Below are 24,343 nucleotides of genomic sequence, written 5' to 3'. Positions count from 1 at the left end.
GGTGGGCCAGGAGTACTTGATTTGCATCTACTCCTCTTCCTAAGGGGAACTGAAAATATTGGTAAGCCATGAAGCCATGCAAGTTCTTTTTTTTTTCCAGACACTGGGACTCAGATTCAATATCTGATGCTTTTGGTTATTGGCTGTCACTCACCCACCTGAGCCATGCCTCCAACCTGGAGGAAATTCTTGAGACAGTGCAGTGATAGAGCTTGTTCAACACTTGGAACAATGGGAAGTTCTGTTAACATATTTTCACAGTTGATATATTTTAAGGGACAAATTACTAGCCAGAGTGCCATGGATTTGTGGCACAAACTTTTAGTCAATTTTGGGCTGTAGACCATTTTGAGAGCCATGGACCTGGTCCCCAGAAACATGACCTCAGAAGTTTGCCAATAATTTCACTATATTCATAGACCCATTCCCTCCCCAATGCCCACCTATATACTTCAGGTTAAGAATCCCAGGGATCCAGAATTCTAGAGCCTAAGGCAAGAGGGTCTCATAAACAGGCTAGGGATGTAGCTCATTGATAGAGCTTGCCTACCTTATGCATGGCCCTGAATTATGTTACCATTATCCCCAAAAGAAAGGATAAAAAAAACCCTGGGGGAGAGTCTGGGTGGATTTTACTTAGAGACTTCATACCTACCCCTTATATGTGAGAGACATGCATATAGGAACATGGATTGTACACAGTACAATGTATGACATTTGGCCAGGTTAACTGCCAAATAATCATAGTAATAATCCATATCATTAGAGTTCTTAACATTGAATTTTTACTAAATACTAAGTGCTCTCTACACATGTTATTTAATTTAATCCTTATAATAATCCTATGAGAGAAATACTACACCCAATTTAGAGGTGAAGAAAATAGGCTTAGAGAAGATATTAGCCAAAGTTACACTGCTACAAAATGGCAGAGCTGAAACTACAACTCTGGTCTCTTTGGCTTCAAAGTCTTCAGCAATGCCACACTCTCTTCAACTTTCCTTATCTGAACCACCTCACTGAATGCTTAGCCAATATTTACTGAGTAGTTTCCTATGCCACTCCCTCCCAGGCAATGGCACTACTTATTTAAGAGAGTACCAGAGGACTGGTGATGAGTATGCCCCTATACGGTCTGTAACAGAACTTCAGTCTTTTCCTAGTTGTGTGTCATTGATTAAGCTTCTTAATCTCTCTGACCCTTAGTTTTTTTCATCGGGTTAATGAAAGTGACAACTTACTCATAGGATTGCTGTGAAAATTAAATGAGATAATTACATGAAATGTCCAGAATAGACAAACAATAGAGAAAAAGTACATGATTGGTTTCCTAGGGCTTGGGAGGGTGGGGAATTGGAAAAGGGGTAGCTGATTAATGCCTATGAAGTGTTCGTTCAGGGTAACAAGAAAGTTCCAGAACTAAGTAAATGATAAAGTTACACAAGGCTGTGACTATATTGACACAATTGAAATGTATACTTGAATAACTGAATTGTAAAGGTGTTATTAGAAGACTGAAGGAGATGATATACAAGTGCTTAAAACTCCTTGCACATAGTAAATGCTCAGTGTTAGTGGCTGCTGTTTTTTTTTTTTTTTGGTCCAGTCGTGGGGCCTGAACTCTGGGCCAGGGCACTGTCCCTCAGCTCCTCAGCTCAAGGCTAGCACTCTACCACTTGAGCCACAGCACCACTTCTGGCTTTTTTCTTTTTGCTTATGTGGGGCTGAGGAATTGAACCCAGGGCCTTATGCATGCAAGGCAAGTGCTCTACCACTGAGCACCTTCCCAGCCCCAGTGGCTGCTGTTTTTACTGTTAGAGCTACAAACAAAGTAGATGTGATCCTTGCCCTTATGGAGTTTGTGTCTTTTGGTTGTTGTTGGTCATGGGGCTTGAACTCTGGGCCTGGGCACTGTCCCTGAGCTTTTCAGCTCAAAGCAAGTGCTCTACCACTTGAGCCACAATGCCACTTCTGCTTTTCTGGTGGTTAGTTGGAGATAAGTATCTCAAGGACTTTCCTGCCCGGGCTGGCTTTGAACTGCAATCCTCAGATCTCAGCCTCCTGAGTAGCTAGGATTACAGGCATGAGCCAACGGTGTCCCAGCTCTTATGTCTTTTTTTTGCCAGTCCTGGGGCTTGAACTCAGGGCACTGTCCCTCAGCTCTTCAGCTCAAGGCTAGCATTCTACCACTTGAGCCACAACACCACTTCTGGCTTTTTCTGCTTATGTGGTGCTGAGGAATCGAACCCAGGGCCTCATGCATGCAAGGCAAGCACTCTACACTGAGCCACCTTCCCAGCCCTGCTTGTGTCTTTTTGATGATTCAGTGGCATGCAGGCACATCCCCTTCAGTATGAGATGAAGAGTTCGGTGGACCTATTTACAAATATAGAGAGCAGAGAATAAAGTTACAGGATGGGAGTGCAAGAATCCACACTGAGTGACTACTCATGACAATTTAGTAAATCTGTATGTGGGAAGAAATAAGAAAATTAGATCTCTCTTTTTTTTGTCACAGACAGGGACTTGAACTCGGTATATAACATTTTCTCTCATTGGCTGTCACTCTGCTACTTGAGCCACTCCTCCAACCCCAGATCATTTTTGTTAGGTTCCTGAGAAAGAAACTGATGATAAGCAAACTATGATTAAGCGTTAATTCAAAACCATCTCTTCTGGGGTATGGCCAAGAATAATCACCCTGTATCATCTGTCCAAGGCCTTTCAGAATCCGAAAGGACTTTCTGGACCATGAGAGAGTTGTGCTTCATTTAATGCTGCATGTATTCTATTGTCTTTTCAATCTTTGGGTCCAGTCCTGGGGCCTGAACTCTGGGCCTAGGCGCTGTCCCTCAGCTCTTCAGCTCAAGGCTAGCGCTCTACCACTTGAGCCACAGTACCACTTCCCGCTTTTTTCTTTTTGCTTATGTGGTACTGAGGAATTGAACCCAGGGCCTCATGCATGCAAGGCAAGTGCTCTACTACTGAGCCAACTTCCCAGCCCCTGTCTTTTCAGTCTTTGAAAAATATTTTAAAATCCTGGATACCAGGGCATTCATCTTTCACCGTATCTCTGCCATCCCAAATTTTTGTGTAAGTTGTGGTGAACAATATATTTTTACTTTCACTGCTGCCCTTGTAGATAGAGACAGAAATTCCTTCTAGATGTTCTGTTTCACTTGTTTTTGTCTACCTTAAGACGTAAAAATTAATGATCTGTACTTGAAAGAAGAGCCAGCTAAAATTATATTCAGAAATAAATAGGACATGTTCATATTTATGTGCATTTAACTTTATTCACACTGATTTAAAATAGTTTTACTCCATACCAGAAGGTCAAGATTTTAAGCAACTGTTTTTTGTCTTCCTCTTTGCTCCAAATTCTTTTGTTGTTTTTTTTTTTTATTGTTTTTGTTGTTGTTGTCGTCGTCATGGGGCTTAGGCACTGTCCCTGAGCTCTTTTAATGCTTGAGCACTTTTTTTTTTTTTTTGTCGACTCTGGGCCTGGGTGCTGTCCCTCAGCTCTTCAGCTCAAGGCGAGCGCTCTACCACTTGAGCTACAGCGCCACTTCCGGTTTTCTGGTGGTTTATTGGAGATAGGAGTCTCACAGTCTCTCCTACCCCGGCTGGCTTTGAACCGCGATCCTCAGATCTCAGCCTCCTGAGTAGCTAGGATTACAGGCGTGAGCCACCAGTGTCCGGCAGTGCTTGAGCACTTTGAGCCACAGCTTCACATCTGGATTTTTGGTGGTTATTGGAAATAAGAGTCTCATGGACTTTCCTGGCTGGCTTTGAACCATGATCCTCAGATCTCAGACTCTTGAATAGCTATAGGTGTGAGCCTCCAGTGTCCTGCTTCAGTTCTTTGTTTTGTTACAGTTTGATTAGTAGGGACTGATAGCAAGCAAAGGGAAGAAACTGAATTTGAATTTCAGCTTAGTACTCTGCTGAGTCGGAAAGAGGATATTATGGGATAGGGCAGTACAATCTCATGAGTAATGGAGAACCCCTCCCCCTAGTTAAATCCCCTCAACACTATTCTGTCAGTAATATATCCACCATCCTCTTAGCTGGACCTTGATCATGTTAAACTTCTAGAAGGTGGAATGGGTGTGGCAGAGCAGTGCAACTTACATTCTGGCAGCCTGGGAACAGAGAAAGAATGTCCATATTATGAGGCTCCCTCTTCTTTCCCCCCTTTTTGCATCTGGTCCCCCAGTCATTGGATGCTACCCACATTCATGGTGAGTCTTCATCTTTTATTTAATGCTCTCTAGAAGCAACTTCATACACAAACTCAGAGACATGGTTTACTAATCTCCTAGATGCTTCTCAATGCAATGAGATGAACCATCATACATCTAAGTTCATACAACTTCAAGCACATTTAACTCTTCCTTTCCTCCTAAAACTTGCTTTCATTGTTTAAACCTTTTGCTTGGCCAGGTGCTGATGGCTCATGCCTTTAATACTAGCTACACAGAAGGTTGAGATCAAAGACAGCCCAGACAGGAAAGTCTCTCAGACTCATCTCCAATTAACTACTAGTAAATTGCAAGTGGAGATGTGGCTAAAAATGGTAAAGCGCTAGCCTAGAGCAAAAGAGCTCAGGGACAGGGCTCAGTCCCTGAGTTCAAGCTCCATGACTGGAAGAGAGAAAAAAAAAAGAAAACACCTTTTGCTTATTCTACACTTCCTTGATACTGGGATACTGGAAATTCCTGCCTTGCTGTTATTCTTGTTCAGGGCAGTAAGTCCTCAGAGCTTGTGAAAAACTGTGACTGTTAGGCTGATAGTGTTGTTGCAGTGTATAAGCACAATCATAGTACCTGTGGAATGACCTGGGTCATAGGTGCGAGTGGAACTTAGCCAAAGCAGATGAGGAAACAAATAGGGGAGGAGACTAGTGACAGTTGATGTGAAGAGGCCCAGGCTTGGGGCCAAGACCCTTGGGTCTTAGTCTGAGATCCTGTGTGTTTCTGACTGCAAGCACAAATGAGCTAATTTGCAGGGTGGCAAGGTAAGTGGCCACCCTGAGCAGGTGTACCCATCGGTCTGTGTGTTGTCCAGGGAAAGTCATTTAACCTTTTGTCTCAGAGTCTCATTTTCCTCATCTATCTGTTCGATGAGGATAGTACTAGCTTCTTAGGATTGACTAAATAATAGAGATAAGTCTTTTTGAAAAGTTGAAAGTGCTGTAGAATTAAAGTAGCCTTATTAACCATGCCTGGACCTTATACTTTTCTTTGCCAGTCCTGGGATTTGAACTTAGGGCCTGGCACTGTCTCTGAGCCTCTCTGTGTTCAAGGCTAGCATTCTACCACTAAAACCACAGTGCCACGTCTGCCTTTCTCTGTTTATGTGGTACTAAGAATTGAACTCAGGGCTTCGTACATGCTAGGCAAGCATTCTACCACTAAGCCAGATTCCTAGACTGAACCTTTCATTTCATAAATGTATAGAGATAGGAACTGTTTTATGTGGTTTTTCTTTCTGCCTTAGCTGGATCTGTTTTCTGGTATTTATTTACAACTGAAAAGACAATTTTTCTTGCACTTGGCCTATACTCAATTATTTTTTCAGGTGTTAGTGTCAATACCATTCAGTTATTTGAACAGTTTAGTCATCTAACTTAGAGGTTTTTACTTTAGTGTTTGGCTCCCTGTTGGTGTTCAGGTATATGGGTTGTTCCTGGCTTTGCAACATTCATTCATTTGTTCGTTCATTTATTTATTGTGCCAGTACTGGGGCTTTAGCTCAAGGCCTGACTTATGTCCCTAAGGTATTGTTTTTTTTTGTTTTTGTTTTTGTTTTAGCATTCTACCGCTTGAGCCCCAGCTCCACCTCTGGCTCTTTGGTGGTTAGTTGGAGATCTTTCCTGCCATAGCTGGCTTTGAACTTTGATCCTCAGATTTTAGCTTTTTGATTAGCTAGGATTATAGGCATGAGCCACTCATGTCTTTTTAAAGGTATTGCGTCTTTTTAAAGGTGTTGTACAAATGGGCTACCATTTCAAAAGGCAGATAATGATTACATTTCTTTTTTCGGGGGGGGGGTTCCGGTCATGTGGCCTGAACTCTGGGCCTGGGCACTGTCCCTCAGCTCTTCAGCTCAAGGCTAGCACTCTACCACTTGAGCCACAGTGCCACTTCCGGCTTTTTTCTTTTTGCTTATGTGGTGCTGAGGAATTGAACCCAGGGCCTCATGCATGCAAGGCAAGCGCTCTACCACTGAGCCACCTTCCCAGTCCCTGATTACATTTCTTGTTTTGGACAACAACACCCCTTCCTTCACTTTCCCTCAATTTTCTCCTCCCATCCCTGCACACAAGCTACATAGGTCATTTTCCACCTAGTTTATTGTGCCCCCCCTTTTTTTGTCAGTCATGAGGCTTGAACTCTGGGCCCAGGTGCTGTCCCTGAGCTCTTCAGCTCAAACCAAGAGCTCTACCACTTGAGCCACAGCGCCACTTCCAGTTTTCTGACAGTTAATTGGACATAAAAGTCTCATGGATTTTCCTGTCCAGGCTGGCTTTGAACCTCCATCCTCAGATTGCAGCCTCCGGAGTAGTTAGGATTACAGGTGTGAGCCATCAGTGCCCAGCTTGTACCCTTAAAAATATTTTTATTAGCCTTAAGTAGTTGTACAAAGGAGCACAGTCCATCATCTTGATCAATGTCACCCCTTTCAGTATTCTCCTGTTAAAGGGATTTTAGGTGTATGTTTAGTGACTTATGAATGCAGATTCTATAAGACTTGTTCAAAATGGTGGGTGTGGTTGGCTATGGGGACCAGCAAGTGTGCTGGATTCAGTTCAGTAGAGCCTTTATGGCCCACTGGAGCCCCTGTTTGCCAGACCCCTATTCTGGGCAACTTATGCCCATATATTACAAACAGGCATGTGGTTGGACCATTGGAGCGCTTTCTTTCTTTTTATTGTCAAGGTGATGTATAGAGGGGTTACAGTTACATAAGTAAGTTAGTAAGTACATTTCTTGTTGAACTTGTCACCCCCCTCCCTCATTTTTCTCCTACTCCCCCCCCATCCCCTGGAGAGCTTTCTTAAGAAGCAAAACTGACCTTAAACCCTCCTCTTACCTCTGCACAGTGCCGGAAGCTGCCAAGTGATCCCCAGGAACCCACCAAGAAAAGCCCCAGGGGGGCTTCAGATTCAGGAAAAGAGCACAATGGAGTCAGGGGAAAGCACAAGCACCGGAAACCAACAAACTCGGAATCTCAGTCTCCAGGAAAATGCACAGACGGCCACGAAGAAGGTAGGCCTCCCCCCACAGGCCCCAGCCAACTAGGCTGAGCTCCAGAGGGATATTTGTGGCATTTTTGGTAGAGAAAAAAAAAACCTCAGAGATTGACTGAAAAGCAAGCCTTCTTCACTGTTGGAAGAGAGATAGAATTGACCAAAAAAAAAAAGCCAGAGATTAGGGAGGAAGGAGCAGGGGCATATTCTTCCTCACACTATAATATTGCAGTGTGAAGACCAAAGGAGATGGTTTGAAGACAGACAAGTGGCAGTCCTACAACAGAGGTGCCACCTTATTTCGTAGAAGTGGATCTAGGCTTAAAGAAGCAGGTATATGAGCATTCAGATTTTTTTTGGGGGGGGTCCTGTTGTGGGGCCTGAACTCTGGGCCTGGGTGCTGTCCCTCAGCTCTTCAGCTCAAGGCTAGTGCCCTACCACTTGAGCCACAGCGCCACTTCCGGTTTTTTTCTTTTTGCTTATGTGGTGCTGAGGAATAGAACCCAGGGCCTCATGCATGCAAGGCAAGTGCTCTACCACTGAGCCACCTTCCCATCCCCAGATTTTTTTAAAAAACAAAACAAAAAAACATTCATTAGTCTGACTCTGAAGGCTCACGCCTGCAATCCTAGCTATTCTGGAGGATAGCGGTTTGCAGCCAGCCTGGGCAGGGAAGTCCCTAAGATTCATCTCCAATTAGCCACTAAAAAGAAGCCAGAAGTAAAGCGTTGGCTCAAGTGATAGAGTGCTATTCTTGAGCACAAAAGCTCAGTGGCAACACCCAGGCGCTAAGTTCGAGCCCCAAGATCAGCAAGCATGTGCACATGCATGTGCGCGCACACACGCACAGACACACACACACACACACACACACACATACACACACACACAGAGGAACACGTAGGAACACGAGCATGGGAACTTGCATTCTCACTTGCCCTCCGCCTTCATCGATTCATTACGCTATTTTCTCTACACTTGGCTATATTAAAAAAATTCCATTCTGAAAAAAAAAAAAACGACTAGCTAGCTACTTAGCTACAAGGATTTAAAGATATCCTAAACCCTTATTATTACCATTTAGAGACACAGAAGATGTTTTTGGTAAGTGCTTGTCTTGTGCATTTGGCCAAAGATGGTCCTTTAGACACTTCGTCAGGGAAACAATCGGAGACAGTCCTGACTGCAGTAGCCTATGTTCATGGTCTTGCCCATCTGACATGACCTGCTGCTTCTAGTATGCTTCTTGTGTGCTTGTTTGTTTGTCCATCATGGGGCTTGAACTCAGGTGCCTGGCGCTGTCCCTGCGTTTGTCAGCTCAAGGCGAGCGCTCTACCGCTTGAGCCACAGCGCCACTTCCAGTTTTCTGGTGGTTTATTGAAGATAAGTGTCTCATGGACTTTTCCTGCCCAAGCTGGCTTTGAACTGCAATCCTCAGATCTCAGCCTCCTGAGTAGCTAGGATTACAGGCGTGAGCCACTGGTGCCTGGCTTGCTTTTTTTTTTTAAAGTTGTTATTATAAAGGTGATGTGCAGAGGGGTTACAGTACATGAGTCAGGTAGGCAATCTCTCTTTCTCTCTCTGTCTCTCTTTCATTCTTTCTGCCAGTCTTGGGGTTGAACTCAGGGCTTGGGTGCTGTCCCTGAGCCTTCCAGCTCAAGGCAAGCACTCTACTACTTGAGCCACAGCACCACTTCCGGTCTTCTGTTGGTTAATTGGAGATAAGAGTCTCATAGATGGGGCTGGGAAGGTGGCTCAGTGGTAGAGCATTTGCCTTGCATGCATGAGGCCCTGGGTTTGATTCCCCAGCACCACATAAGAAAAAAGAAAAAAAGCCGGAAGTGGCGCTGTGGCTCAGGTGGTAGCGCACTAGCCTTGAGCTGAAGAGCTGAGGGACAGCACCCAGGCCCAGACTTCCCGGCCCACGACCGGACCCCCAAAAAAAGAGTCTCATAGACTTTCCTGCTCAGTCTAGCTTTGAGCCTCGATCCTCAGATCTCAGTCTCCTGAGTAGCTAGAATTACAGGCATGAGCCACTGGTGCCCACCAAGAATACATTTCTTTTTGGGCAATATCACCCTTCCCTTGTTGTCTTCCAGTTTTTCTGTCCCATCCCCACCCATAAGTTGTATAGTTAATTATCAACATAGTGTCTAGTGAGTACCACTACTAGTCAGTTTTTTATATTTTTTATTTTTATTTTTTTGTCGGTCATGGGGCTTGAACTCTGGGCTTGGGCACTGTCCCTGTGCTCTTCAGCTCAAGGCGAGCGCTCTACTGCTGGAGCCACAGCACCACTTCCTACTAGTCAGTTTTTAAAGAACAGTTTTTTCCAGGTACCACTGGCTTCACTTAACCACTGGAAAAAAAAAAGCCAGAGGTAGAGCTGTGGGTCAAGCAGGGGAGTGCCAGCCTTGAGCAGAAAAGTTCAAGGACATATTTCAGGCCTAAGTTCAAGCCCCAGGTCTAAAATCAAAAAATGAAAAGCAGTTTTTCTCTGTCCCAAGCCCCCTACATCTGGCTTCCTGCCTCACTAAGATTCACTGATGTTGCGTTTATCTGAGCAACTTCATGCAGGAGCCAGGCTTTCTACTTTCTGGCATACTGTCAATTGATTCTATGTAGTGCCTTTTTTATGTCAGCAAAAATGACCCAACTCCCAGTTTTTAAAATCCTTCAGGAAATGCTCATTCTCCAAAAAGAGGAAGGCATGTGTTAATAGCATAAAGGGAGTCAATTGGGATAAGTCAGGGTGGCCATGGGGTCACAAACCCTCTAGTTTTTCCCAATTGTACCTCTCAGATGGGCTTTCTGATTGGTAGACTCTAATTGTAATATTTCTGCTTTCTGCCCCTAAACCACACATCACTCCTTGGGAAAGGTTCCTTGGAAAAGAAAGCGAAGAGCAGTTTCCGTGACTTCATCCCTGTGGTTCTGAGCACTCGGACACGCAGTCAGTCTGGTGAGTGAGACTAAGGCAATGGCCTGTCTTGGCAACTCCTATGAAAAAAAGAGATGGACATCTGGTTGAATAATTTTATCATTGGTCCAGGAGGAAATTTGGGAATTTGTTTCACTGTGTCAAGATGCTGGTCTCCTTGCAGAGGCTAGAGAACCTGAGGTGGAAGCAGAGGGCATTGCCCACAATTTTAGGATTATTTGCTTAGATTTTCAAAGCAGAGATTTGACGTCTTATTGGGAGGCAATGATGAAAAGAGAAAAAGCCTTTGCCTAAAGAAAATTGATAATATGCCAGGCTTTACTGAGACTCGTCTTAGGCACAGACATTTAATCTCTGGGCCTCAGTCTTCTTATTCTATGAAGTAGAAATCATCAAAATTAGTAAAGCTGCCAGGCACAGGTGTCTCACACCTATAAGCCTAGTGATTTCATGAAGTTGAGATCTGAGAATTGTGGTTTGGATCCAGCTAGGGCAGATAAACCAGAGAGAGACTCTTATCTCCACATAACCAACAAAAAAACTGGAAGTGAAGGCATGGCTCAAGGGGTATAGTGGAAAAAAATGAGCAAGAGCATCAGGCCTTGAGTTCATGCTCCAATACCAGCAAAAACTTTTTTTTTGGAAAGGCTACTGAGTTGTTAGGGCAGTATCACTTTTGGCCCCTTCAATTTGTGTTGGTCAGTCCTTGAAATTTAAAAATGATAGTCCTGCCTAGCCTCCATGTCTTATGCTAGCTCCATGTTGGTATGGAAGGACAGAGATAGTTGTCCCAATTCACCAAGATTTCCACGCAAATTGGATGGGATGGCCAAACAGGGCCTAATGTAAGCTCAAATCATCTGACATTCTGTCAACCGGCACTGTAGCACATGACAAATGCAGTGGTAATTGGGGCTCATTAATGATGGCCTGGAGGCCTCAAAAAGTTCTGAAGTGTCCTCTGAATCATCAAAGAGTGATGAAGTTACCAGTCAGTCCCCTTTTTGTTAAACATATTGTGCACTATATTTGATTGTTTGGAAATTGGTGATTCTTGTGTGATTTCTACAGTGATTCTATATTAACCAGACTATATGCAGAATACTTCATTCCCTTCTTGGTTCATATAATGGAATATTTACTAGATAGTTGCTACCCAAAGCTTTGGTCAGGGGCTGAGAATGTAGCTTAGTGGTAGAGTGCTTACATAGCATACATGTAGTCCTGGGTTCAATTCTTCAGTACCACATAAACGGAAAAAGCTGGAAGTGGTGCTATAGCTCAGGTCGTGAATGCTAGCCTTGAGCAAAAGAAGTTCAAGGACAGTGCTCAGGCCCTGAGTTCAAAGCCACAGGAATGGCCACAAAAATAAAAGCTTTGGTCAACAGTGGTTCTGTTTGTCTCAAGCTATTTATTTCTTTTGACCTTGCTGAGGTCTCTGGGAATTGTTGAAGTAGCCAACTGGGCTTTGAGAGAAAGATGCTAGTGTTGCTTCTCAGGAGAGTGTTGCACTGGGGCTGGGGTGAAATGGTAGAGTGGTGCTTGCTGCTTGGCCTAACAAGTAGGAGGCCCTGAGACCTGCAAAAAAAATTCCTGTAGTGCAAAGCCAGACTAATTTAGGATTGCACTTTTGTTGTTAGCAAAAGAGAGTGGGGAGAGAAAATGGCCTCTTGGCAAGGTGGCCCAAGAGAATAGGGAAGGTGCTGTATGTCCTTGGATGGTCAGGAGTGGAAGAAGAAGTGCCTGCCCAGTGGTGAGGAACAGCTGCAGCAGCAGGTGAGAGAGGTCCAGGGGAAAAAACTACCCCTGAATTCTCTGCAACTCAGTAAGAGATCAGGTCAGTTTAAGGGAAGAGAGCCTATTGTATTGTATTTGGATATGGCTAAGCCAGACTGTCACAGGAAAAGGATTCCTTGATCTACTATTCCTAGGACTTGTTTTATATTGAGTCTGCTGGAACTGAGCGACTTTTAGTGAAACTGATGGTGCCACCAACTGAGCACTGCTGGAGAGTGATACCTGTCTGTCCTCCCTTTCCCTCTATTCAGTCCTTGTTTCCCCAAACAGTAGGGACTTGTGGTTCTCTCCTGCCTTTTAAACAATGATTGGCTCCTAGTAAAGCATGAAGCAAAGGTTTATGAAATGAATTCAAGTGCTATAGCATCATGGATGAGTAAGGGTGTGTTTTCTTGGTACTTGACTCTATAAAGATGCCACATGAGCTCTAGAACTGTCCTGTGAAGTCAGCCAGGGGAAAACAGTTATCCTCATTTTATAGATGAGGAAACAGCAGTAAAGAAACTTTCCTAAAGCATTCAACTAATAACAGAACCTAGACCTTCAAAGTCCTGGTCGAGGGTACTTGTGTCAACACCATATTTAATCCTTTGAAGAGGTACTTGACCATCTTCTGTATATCTTGTCCACAGGAAGCATCTGTAGCTCCTTTGCCGGTATGGCAGACAGTGACATGGGAAGCCAGGAAGTCTTCCCCACAGAGGAGGAAGAAGAAGTGGCTCCCACCCCAGCTAAGCGTCGAAAGGTGAGAAAAACCCAACGAGATACCCAGTACCGCAGCCATCATGCCCAGGACAAGACCTTGCTGAGCCAAGGCCGCAGACATCTATGGAGAGCCCGAGAGATGCCTTGGAGGACAGAGGCTGCCCGGCAATTGTGGGACACCAATGAGGAGGAAGAGGAAGATGACGAGGAGGGCTTGGTAAAGAGGAAGAAACGGAGACGGCAGAAGAGCAGAAAATATCAGACTGGGGAGTACCTGACAGAACAAGAAGAAGAGCAGCGGCGGAAAGGGAGAGCAGGTAAGGATGGCCAAGGGGCTCCTGTCCCCATAGTGTGATTGGCTTCAGGGAGCCATCAGGCCTCCCTGTGTTTACATCTCTATACCAGTCAAACGCTGCTGGACCCATACAGATCTGCTGCTGGGATCTCCAGCTGCCAAAATGGTCCCTCAAATTCAGCCCCCAAATTTGGCTTTGCATTGAGATGAAATTAATTGGACCGGGCGCCAGTGGCTCATGACTGTAATCCTAGCTACTCAGGAGGCTGAGATCTGAGAATCACGGTTCAAAGCTAGCCCGGGGAAGGAAATGCTATGAAACTCTTATCTCCAATAATCCACCAGAAAACCAAAAGTGGCACTGTGGCTCAAGCAATAGAGTGCTCACCTTGAGCTGAAGAGCTCAGGGACAGCGCCCAGGCCCAGAGTTCAAGCCCCCTACCACCACCACCAAAAACAAAAGAAATTAGTTGGGACTGACGTATGGGTGAACTGACTATATGAAAGCCTAAGCCTTTTGGTTTTCTTATTTTTTTCTTTTTTGGGGAAAAGGTAAATATTGGGGATTGAATGAAAGGTCTCACACCTTCTAAGTAAGTGCTCTTCTGCTTAAGCCCTTTTGCCTTAAGGGTTTTCCCCCCCATATATGGCCTCATGGTTTTTTTTAGGGTTGGCTTTAAATTATAATCCTCCAACCTCTACTTCCCAAGTAGCTGGAATTAGAAGCATGAACAATCCCATTCCTCCTCCCTTTTGGTTTGCAGACATTGCTTCTCTTCTTGGCTTACAAACATTTGAACCTGTGAGCCAAATCATAGTGATTTCCTTGGCATGTGCCAAGCCAGCACCATACCAGGGAATTCTGATTAGCTTGAGGGAGTCATGTTTTGGGAGATGACAAGTCCTCTCTCCTAGAATCTTACATTCAAGAAGAAAGAGGGCATTGCCTGCCTTTCATGGGATGTCTCCATTCCTAAACTGAAAAGAAGTACAATGATTCCATTAAACTAATTAAAAAACCTTCAAATAGAAGTGGGAGCTGGGCACCAGGCGGCTCACACCTGTAATCCTAGCTACTTAGGAGGCTGAGATCTGAGGACCATGGTTCAAAGCCAGCCCAAGCAGGAAATCTGTGAGACTTATCTCCAATTAACTACCAGAAAACTGGAAGTAGCATTGTAGCTCAGTGATAGAGTGCTAGCCTTGAGTAAAGAGCTCAGGGACAGTGCCCTGGCTCAGAGTTCAAGCCCCACGACCAACAACAACAAAAAAGAAGTGAGCACATTTTTCTTTCTCAGTTAAAGGCACAAAGATTATTCAGAGGTAGAAAGCAAATGCTTTGCCACTTGGACCATACTCTTGTCCCTTTTTGCCTTAGTTATTTTTCAAATACAGTCTCTTGCTTTTTGCCCAGAGACCACTCTTGGACCTCAATCTTCTTTACACCCATGGCTCCCTGGTAATTGGGATTAGAGGTGTGAGCCACTATGCCTGGCCCTGAAGTGAAGCTTCAAGGTGACACAACGTGGCATCTTATTTGTTGGACCTACCTGAGCTGGGGAAACAGGCAGTCTAAAGAGAAAGCCAGAATTATTTGAGCACATCAAATGTGATCATAGAGGCACAGACAGTCACATGAAGCTAATCACAGACTGCTTCACTAAGTATGGTTCAGAATCATTTCTTTTAGTGGATTTCGAATTGAGTCAAAAGCACTTCTCTGGATTCTGTCAGAACACTGTCCATTTCATTCTCTGACCTCTCCCCTTGAAAAGCAACAATTGATTGTTTCCTATAATGTATTCATACTGAGCTGCTGGTAAATATCCACAGTCCCTGTATTAGCTAAAATGGACTAACCTCACATTGAATGGGTAGTAGATTCTAGGTTTGCTATAATGCAAAGAAGGTTTATCCTCATTTCCGGCTCTGTTTAAGTGGAGATATCTGTGACACCAATCCCTATGCTCAAGAGAGTAATTGAGCTCATTTTCATCAACTGTGTGAGTGGGGCAATTTTCCCTTTCTTTTACTAGAGCCATAATGGATTGGTCATGAATGACTTGTCAAACCATTGGCCCAGCCACTTGTGTTAGGATGAAGAGGAGCTTTTGAATCATCTGATTTTTTTTTCTATTGAAGGCCAGTTTCTGAGCTTGGACACTTCTTATGGAGCAATTGGCTCTTGGAACCAGAAGGACCTTTGCAGTTGCTGCATCCTATTTGCCACCCAATGCAGAAGTAGAGAGGGTTCTTCACAGCATTTGTAACAGAGTGCTAGCTAGCTTTTGCTTGAGCACCTCCAGTAACGGGGAGAACACTTGTTATCAGGTACCTGTTTGATCTAGGGACAGCTCCAATTGTTGAAAAGTTATTCTCCCACTGTGGGGTTTTTGTATTGAAGTCTCTGGCTTTGCACATGATTTGATCACTTTCCTCCAGATTCGATGATAGCTTCTTTATGTGAAAATAGCTTAATAGCCATATTTCTCCTCAGAAAGCTCCAGTCCTACCTACTTCTACCTGTCTGTCAGGATAATGTCAAAGAAGCAGAAAGTGACCAAAGTGACCTGTCTTTCAGGACAGTATCAGAGAAGCAGAAAGTGACCCTTCTCCTGTCTGAGCTTAGTCACTTTTTTTTTTCATACTGGGATTGGCTGTCTCCCTTACTTACCTGTGCAGGGGCCCAAAGTAACCACAGCTCACTGAACTGAGCATTATTTGCAGGGGGTGGGGGTTGGGGGGCACCAATCCTGGGGCTTGAACTCAGGGTCTGGGTTCTTTCACTGAACTATTTTACTCAAGGCTATTTTACTGTACCATTTGAGCCACAGCTTCACTTCTGGGTTTTTGCTAGTGTAGTTAGAGATAAGAGCCTCACAGGGCTGGGAAGGTGGCTTAGTGGTAGAGTGCTTGCCTAGCATTCATGAAACCCTGGGTTTGATTCCTCAGTACCACATAAACAGAAAAAGCCAGAAGTGCCACTGTGACTCAAGTGGTAGAGTGCTAGCTTGAGAACAGAGAGGCTCAGGGACAGAGCCCAGGCCCTGAGTTCAAGCCCCAGGACTGGCAAAAAAAAAAAGAACTTCACAGAGTTTCCTGCCCAGGCTGGCTTTGAACCATGATCCTTGAGTCTCAGCCTCCTGAGGAGCTAGGATTACAGGTGTGAGCCACCAATACTGGCTTGGAGCATCCTAATTTTAAAGTAGTCTGCTGCACTCACACATGTGTTACATCTACTCCCTGTTCCGTTGTGTGTTTCTATAAAGCCCTATTTCTCTGCAACTGAACAAATTCCAGAGCCTGCCCTGCCCTGCCCTGGGTAGATGAAGTAGAGGTTATTTCTTTTCCTGTGCACTAAACACTGCCATATGGCTCCTCATGCTTCCTGAGGTCCTCCTAACAGTTCTGTTCCTTCCTCTTTTGCCTCAGCTCAAACATGTTGTGTCAAAAGCTCTGGATTAGTGTTCCAGACTAGTGGTCTGGAAGTATCATTACAAACCATCTAGCACAGCAATTTTTAGACAGACTGCAGGCCCACTAGTGGACTAGGTCTACTTGGAAGAAAGTAGTTGTAAGACAGCTGGCCTCTGAAGAGCTGTGCATAAGTTACAGCCAATGCTTCATACTGGAATCATGATTCCCACATCTGGATCTGCCCTTGGCAATGGCTCCCATAAAATCCATGTCAATTTTGTCAGTTTTAGAGGAGCTAGCTCTTGGATCTCAATCCCTTCATTTCACAAATGGGAGAAACTGAGGCAACAGTTAATTTGCTAAACAGACATATCGATCTTTTGCCATGTCTTATGTCTAGTGTTCAGAACTGTGGCTAGAATTGGATCTATTGCTGGTATGTTCCATTGCCTACCAGCTAAGTAGGTCCATGGTATCATCTGGTCTTAGGGAGATTCTGTTGCTTTGATCTTTATGTCCTTACACAGTGGCAAACAGGGCAGTCAGGTGGGGCAAGCCTTCTACCATGTTTTTCCTGCTCCAGTGTGCTAGATAATTAACTTTGGCAGAGCCACTAAATTTATTTGCATTTGAGGAAAAAAAGATGAAAGGATTAGAGAAAATGATGAAAAGCAATTCGGATTTTTTTTTTCTGGGTTATAGGAAAATCTTTTATAAATTGCCCTCGTTTGGGGAACAGCCAGATGGCCTGCCCCCTGCTGGCAGGGCTGGGAGCTGTCTCCTTGTCCACGTGGGACTTCGATATTGAAGTATAATGTCAACTCAAGAAGCATTTAGTGGATTAATCACCACTGCACTATATACTGATAGCTGATAGTTATACAACTTTGCCCAGGGATTTGAATCCCCAGTGTCCTGTGGTTCATCATAGAGGCCGGTACTGCTTTTCAGTGTTCTATTTCTTTGACAGTGATTCTTGTTTCTTGTTTAGATTTAAAGGCTCGTAAGCAGAAGACTTCCTCCCCAAGTTCAGAGCACTGCCTCAGGAACAGGAACCTTCTGTTGTCCAGCAAAGCCCAGGGGATCTCGGATTCACCAAATGGTTTCCTCCCCAATAACCTAGAGGAGCCAGCCTGCCTTGAAAATTCAGAGAAGCCATCAGGAAAACGAAAGTGCAAGACCAAGCACATGGTAAACGTCTCAGAAGAGATAAAGGTGTGTGGCTAGCAAAGGGGAACTATCCAGGGGAGAGCATGAGCCTGAGAGGGGGCTGATTTTCCACCAAATCCCTCTATCAGGAATCTTCTCAGAGATGAAAGAGGGAGGGATTGGATGAGAGGATCAAATCAACTTTGATTTATTAAAGTATTTTAAACTAGTTCTAGAGTTAGTGGGTAGATTGGAAGAAAGGGAACTAAAATTATATCTTACTATATAGGGTAGCACATGCTGGCTTTTTCTCTATAATCATTGTGTCTCCTTTGAGTTAAGGAAGAGTATATGGCAGGATGTTAGTCTGAATAGCTGTCAACATCCTATAAAGCTGAGCAGCGGTGGCTCATGGCTGACCTAGTTACTCAAGATGCTGAGATCTGAGAATCACCATGCAAAGCCAGACTGGGCAGGAAAGTCTGTGAAACTCTCATCTCCTGTAAACTACTCAAAAAAGTCAGAAATGGAGCTTTGGCTCAAGTGGTAGAGTACTAGCCTTGAACAAAAGAAGCTCAGGGACAGTGCCTAGGCCCTGAGTTCAAGTCCCAGGACTGGCATCAAAAAAATCAAAACAAACATCCAGTCACGAAACTTTTGTCTGGGTTTAATTTACATGGAGCTTTCTGATTCAAACAAGGTAAAAACAATAACTTGTAGAAGCCAGGTTTGATGTCCAGACAAAAAGGTTGCTTGAGAGTACAGTTGAAGGAATTCTTCTACTCTCAGGCCTGTTGTGTTTGTTAGAGGCCTAAGAGTGATTCAGTGGACACTTACCAGTCAGCCAAGTCAATTCCTATGACCCCTCTTCAAATCACCATCTCATTTGGGTCTGATGTTTCTGGCATTAGTACAAAAAAGACAGAACTCACAATGGGTGAGCTTTACATTTGAAAGAAGTAAAGATCCAATGTGTACTCATTTGTCATTGACAAGAGAGAGAGCTAGATAAAGACAGATACAGAGACTCTGACAGAGACAGAGACCATATTGAGCTGGTTTGGATGGTTGTGAGTCTTCCTACTCCAGCTCCCAACAAGGATTCTTGAACGTTTCTGACAAAGAATAGGTGCTTGTCTCCCTCTCCTTTCCCCTTGCCTCCGCCTGGAGCCTTGTTCAGCTCAGACAAGGTACTCAAGTATATTTGCTCATCTTTGAAACTGGATTTCATATTCTGTGCCCTTTCAGTCTCAGAAGGGTGCTTGGGTGAACAAAAGAGGAAATGTCTGTGACAGTCTTTCATAACTGTAAAGTGTTCTTCAGTGGTTGGTGTGTATCCTCATGCTTCAGGCCCAGACAGGAACTGGGGTACAGAGACCCAGCATGGTCTAGCATGGCCTGGTATTCATTCCCTCTGACTCACAGGGTGGGAGAAGGACTAGTAAAAGAGGTGATAACCCAACTCTGTGCTTAGTGCACAGTTCAAATTGGCAGTCTTCATTCATGCAGTGGGTCTTAGAGGTTGGCATGTATATTGTCCTTATTTTACAGTAAGGAAACCGAGGCTCAGAATGGGAATGGTTAAGGGACTTAAATGAAGTCCCTCAATGGTTCTGAGGGTCAGAGTTAGGACTTGGTGCAAATCTGTTTACCCTCAGAGCTCCAATCAGTCCATGTGCTTTGTAGGCTTTGAATGGGTGGTTTCTGTCTGTATCCAGAAGATATTGGAACAGAAAACGTTATAACTCTGAGAAGCTCTGGCAAAAGCTGGGAGTCCTAGGCTCTTGGCCCCTCCTCTTCTTTGGACTCTTAGATGGCGCCATTCCACACAAGGGTAACTAGCTGCCTGACATTCAGCAGTGCACTCCTGATGCTTCTGTCTGGCTGTTCTGCCTGGTAGTGCGTCTTCTGAAATGTTCCTCTTGGGGAGAGTTTTCTCCTTCCCAGGGCCTCCCTTTTCCCCCTGCTTTTATTCTCTCCTAGTCACCACCACCTGCTCTGCTTGCTCCATGGCACAGAGCTTTATAGTGAGAAGCAGGTATGGAAATGGGGGAGAGATGGACAATTCTGCAATGCTAAATCAGAACTTTGGTTAAAGTCTTCTGCCCACAGAGGCTCAGAGCCAGGTGAGGGTGTCCCCTACTTGTTCTTGTTTCTCTCTCACTTGAGTCACCTCCCCCCTCCCTGCTCTCTGGTCACTCAAGCCCTCAGAAGAAGAGTCATTCTTTGGTTTCTGGCTTGGCTTATCAAAAGTCTGGGTATTTTACCCAGCATCTTTTAGTCCTTTTATTGTATATTCCATTCTCCTGATGATAAAGCAGCATTATAGCTTACTGTCAATGGCTCACACCTGTAATCCTAGCCACTCAAGGGAGAGATCCAGAGTATGGCAGTTTCAAGCCAGGCTGAGCAGAAAAAGTCTAAGAGCCTCCATCTCCAAAATAACCAGCAAAAATCTGAGCTGGAGACATGGCTCAAGTGGTAGAACTCCAGCTGAGCAAGCAAGCCAAACTATTGCAAGATCCTGAATTCAAACCCTAGTACCAGCACCTCAAACAGCATTATACTCTCATAGCCGATGCCTTCCTCCTAGGGATAGTATCTCTTTCTTTTTGGAATGGAGACTTATTGTGGTTTCTTATGAATTTGGGATTTACCAGAGGAAGCAGATGCCCTATGACCTTCATCTTTTTTTTTCTGGTATTGCTCCTTTCTAGGTAACTTTTCTGGCTGTCCAGTGTTCTACACATAGCTGGCTTTAATCAAAGCATGACATATTTCTTGTGGTAATGTGCCGCTCAGCCCAAAGTCCAGTGTTGTAAGAAACAAAAGAGAAGCTGACAGTATGAACTGTGCTTCCAAGGAGTTTAAGAACTAGCAGGGGAACTGGGTGTGGAGGCTAACGTACCAATTCCTTGAGCCCAGGAGTTGGTAGGCCGGCCATGACAACATAGGGTAGACCTATCCTCAAAGAAAACTAAAATCATCCAAATGTGGTATCTCATGCTTGTTATTCCAGATACTCGGGAAATAGAGAATGGAAGCCAGCTCTGATGAAAACTTAGCAAGACTCTATCTCAACCAAAAATCAGAGTGTAGCTTTGTGCTCCTGTATCTCAGCTATGCAAGAGGCATAAGTAGGAGGTCCAAGGTCAGCCTGGGCAAAAATTCTAGTCTGTACTTGAAAATAAAGAAAAAAAGGAAGCATGGCTCATGTAGTAGAGTCCCTGCCTAATATGCAGAGTTCAGACCCTAATATTGCTAAAAATAAATAAATGATACAAAAAGTCCAGCAGAGGAGTCAAGAATTAGGTATGTAGTGGTAGAGTGCTTGCCTAGCATGCATGAAGCTCTGGGTTAGATTCCTCAGTACCACATAAACAGAAAAAGCTGGAGGTGGTGCTGTGGCTCAAGTGATATAGTGCTAGCCTTGAAAAAGAAGCTCAGGGACAGTGCCCAGGCCCTGCATGCAAGTCCCAGAACTGGAAAATAAAGAGAATTAGCTATGAAACAATGTAAGGAAATAAAGTGAGGCATCAGATGCCAGGTTATATGATTCAGAGTTTCTGTGCTGATTGTGCAGAAATAGGGTAGAAGACATCAGAATGGTATCGAATTGTTTAGAAGATATGGAGTTTAGGTAAGATCTTCATGCTCTGAGGGATTGGGTTAAAATATGTGTGTGTGTGTGTGTGTGTGTGTATGCTCTATTCCAGTGTAACAAATCACCAAAGCATAGTGCTTAACATAACAATAAACATATATTGCTCCCACACCTTTTCTGGAGCTCAGGAATTCAAGAGCAATGTATGAGGGGGCCTGGTGTGGAGTCTTTGGCAAGTTTACAATCAAAGTGTCATCTAGGGCTACATCCATTTGAAGGCTCAACTGGTACTGGAAGGTCTGCTTCCAGCATAGTTCACTCACATGGCTGGCAAGTCAGGGCTGGTGGATGGCCAGGAAGCCTTCTTCCCTTGCCCTGTGGCTCTCCCCAAATGGCTGCTTTAGTGTCATGCTGTGGGCAGCCAGCTTTCCTCACAGTGAGTGATCCAGCAGAGAATAAGGCAGAAGCCAACAGTGTCTTTGAGGACCTGGCCTTGGAAGTCATGTGATGTCTCCTGTTAGATATGCTGTACAGTATAGGACAGGACACACAAAAGCATGGGGAACAGGAGTGAGGATCCTCAGGGCCCTCTTGGAGGGTGGCTACCACAATGTGTGCTCTAGCATCCAACGCTAAGCTTAGAATTCGGTCATCCTAACTGCCCAGGTGCAGGGAAGGCGCCTATTTGAGTCCTTGAGTATAGCTCCTCCCACACAGTTCCTTCTTGTTCAGTTACCTGAAGGAAAGAGACAAGTTGCCTGCCCCACAGTTCTAGTATACTACAATAAGACAGCCATAGGAATATTTTAGATAACAGTTGGAGGAAAGCCAGGTGCCAGTAGCTCGTACCTGTATTCCTACCTACTCAGAAGCTTCAAATCTGAGGATTGTAGTTCAAATCCAGCCTAGGCAAGAAAATCTGTGAGACACTTAGCTTCACTAAAAGCCAGAAGGTAAAGAAGCTCAGGGACAGCATCCAGGCCCTGAGATCAAGCACAAAAAAAGGGAGGGTGGTGACTAGGAGTCACTCATGAGTATAGAACTTTCCTGCCATGTGGTAGTTCTGCAACCTTAGTAATCATTCAGTATTTCAAAACACTGTGCACAGGAAAAAGTGAGGCCTTGCCCCCACGTCTTGCTAGTTAATAGCAGAAGCAAGCTTCACACCCAGCCCTGTCTGCTTTCCAAGCTGATTTGTTCCACTACCCCATGTGGACCTGAGCATGATCTGAAGATGTGTTGTGGTGAAAGGTGGGAAAAACCCTATGAGGTTGGATGAAGGGGGGGATTGTTTGCAACAAGAGTGAAGGTATTAGGAACTGTGACTCTAGTCAGTTGTCTCTGCTGCTCTTTGTCGATAGTTAAGAGATACCAAGCTTCAAGGAGGCTTATTCAAACCTCAATGAGTGAGTTTGAGGCACGTAGAGAAGACATGCAGTGTGCCTGGGAGAAGTTTGGATATCTTCTCCACTCCTGTTTTCTAGTCCCTTCATCATTTCATGGTTTATAGGGCTGAGAATCTGATGCTTTTTGTACCTCTCCTCCTTTCCTCCCAACAGGCAGAAAAGCACAGGAAGCAGTGCTGGTCTTGGAAATACCTCTCATAGCTAGTGACTGGCCCAGCCTCTAGTCCCAAAGCTGACAGTGGTCTGGACCATCTGGGGTACTGTTAAACAAGTGAGATGGCCTAGGCAGGCGAGTGACATGCTATGATGGATGACACATGCAGCCTAGCCTGACCAAGGATTGCATCTATGCTTTCCAGGGCAAAGGTCGTTGGACCCAGCTGAAAACACGATCTGTCAAATCTCCCACTCCAGCAAAGCCCACAGAACCATGTATACCCTCTAAGTCCCGAAGTGCCGGCCCAGAGGAAGTCTCAGAGTCACCTACAGCTCGACAGATCCCCCCAGAAGCACGGCGGCTCATAGTGAACAAAAATGCTGGTGAGACCCTACTGCAGCGGGCAGCTCGTCTGGGCTATAAGGTAAGTGAGGTCCCAGGGTGATGAGCTACGTTGGCTGCCATTGGCCTGAATAGATCTCTGCACTGACCCCTGTGGGGCTTGTGTCAGGCTGGCCTGTCTCCATTGTCCACATTGCCCGGGAGGCTGCCTTGCTCCTTGTCTGATTTCAGTGTGTGGGAATGCAGGCTCATTTGAATGTCAGTTTGAGATGAATGTAATTGAGATGGTAACACAATATCATCGTCTACATTCCTAGACTAGAAAGTGGATTTTGGGATTTTTCATGTTGTCTTAAATTTCTCTGTGTGGTGGCTTTCTGACATGGAAGAGCAAGGGGTGATTACTGCTCCTGCTTCATCTCCTCCAGCTTCCTGGGTTTCAGGTAGAGGGATCAAGAGTACCTTCAAGGGGCAAAGCAGAACTAACCCCACCTTGAACTGTCTTCCTTACACATGGAAATGAAAACAAGAAAGGCAGCTGTCAGCTGACACCTCTTTTGCCATGTGAAGAGCTTTGATTTTAGTAAACCTGGAGAGGTAGATATTTATTTCTATTTTACAGATGAGAAAGCTAATGATATAGCCAAGTCTATGAATATGTGTCTTAGTGCAAACCAGAGTTTTTTGATTGTCAAGTGCCAGTGAATTTAATCATCTAGCATGATTAGGTTGTATTGGCACACAATTCTGTTCCTCACTTTTTGTTGATACGAACTCCCTTGACCATGTATCTTTGTCCTCCACCTTGATGATTTCCTCCTAGCATGTAGTTGCTGAGTTACAAACTATATTGCCCTTTCAAGACCTTCCATACCTATAAGTGATATGTTTCAAGCCTGCCTGCCACTCCTAGCTAAGGTGGTCAGTGCAGGAGAGCTGACAATGTCTCCCCCGTCAAACACTTCATACTCTCTCTCTCTCTCAAATTCCCTCCCCTCTCTCCTCTCCCTTCTCTTCTCTCTTCTCTCTCATTCTTTTTCCTTCTTTATTTCTCTTTCTCATCTCTTCCCTTCTCTTTTTTTTCTCTTCCCTCTTTTCTTCCCTCCCCCTCCTCCCCTCCCTCTAGCGTTACTCCTCCCCCTCTCCTTCCTTCTATACTTCCCTCCAGTCTGTCCTTCGCTCCTTCCTTCCTTCCTTCCTTTCTTTCTTCCTTCCTTCCTTCCTTCCTTCCTTCCTTCCTTCCTTCCTTCCTTCCTTCCTTCCTTTCTTTCTTTC

The 24,343-nt window shown here is 44.7% G+C and overlaps 1 protein-coding gene across 2 annotated transcripts in view; it reads left to right on the top strand.

Moving 5' to 3' along the window:
• Bcorl1 (BCL6 corepressor-like 1) overlaps window positions 1-24,343 on the top strand; it is an 82,798-nt gene that overhangs the window by 33,649 nt on the left and 24,806 nt on the right. For both annotated transcript variants that reach the window (XM_013018044.1, XM_013018043.1), the window contains exons 6-10: window positions 7,109-7,274; window positions 10,137-10,217; window positions 12,626-13,015; window positions 17,402-17,625; window positions 22,929-23,150. In XM_013018044.1, coding sequence (XP_012873498.1) covers window positions 7,109-7,274; window positions 10,137-10,217; window positions 12,626-13,015; window positions 17,402-17,625; window positions 22,929-23,150 — 1,083 coding nt within the window. The remainder of the gene's footprint in view (window positions 1-7,108; window positions 7,275-10,136; window positions 10,218-12,625; window positions 13,016-17,401; window positions 17,626-22,928; window positions 23,151-24,343) is intronic.

This window comes from Dipodomys ordii, unplaced genomic scaffold, assembly GCF_000151885.1.
Source record: "Dipodomys ordii isolate 6190 unplaced genomic scaffold, Dord_2.0 Scaffold38, whole genome shotgun sequence".
NCBI lineage: Eukaryota > Metazoa > Chordata > Mammalia > Rodentia > Heteromyidae > Dipodomys > Dipodomys ordii.
This window is presented reverse-complemented; position numbering and strand designations above follow the sequence as displayed.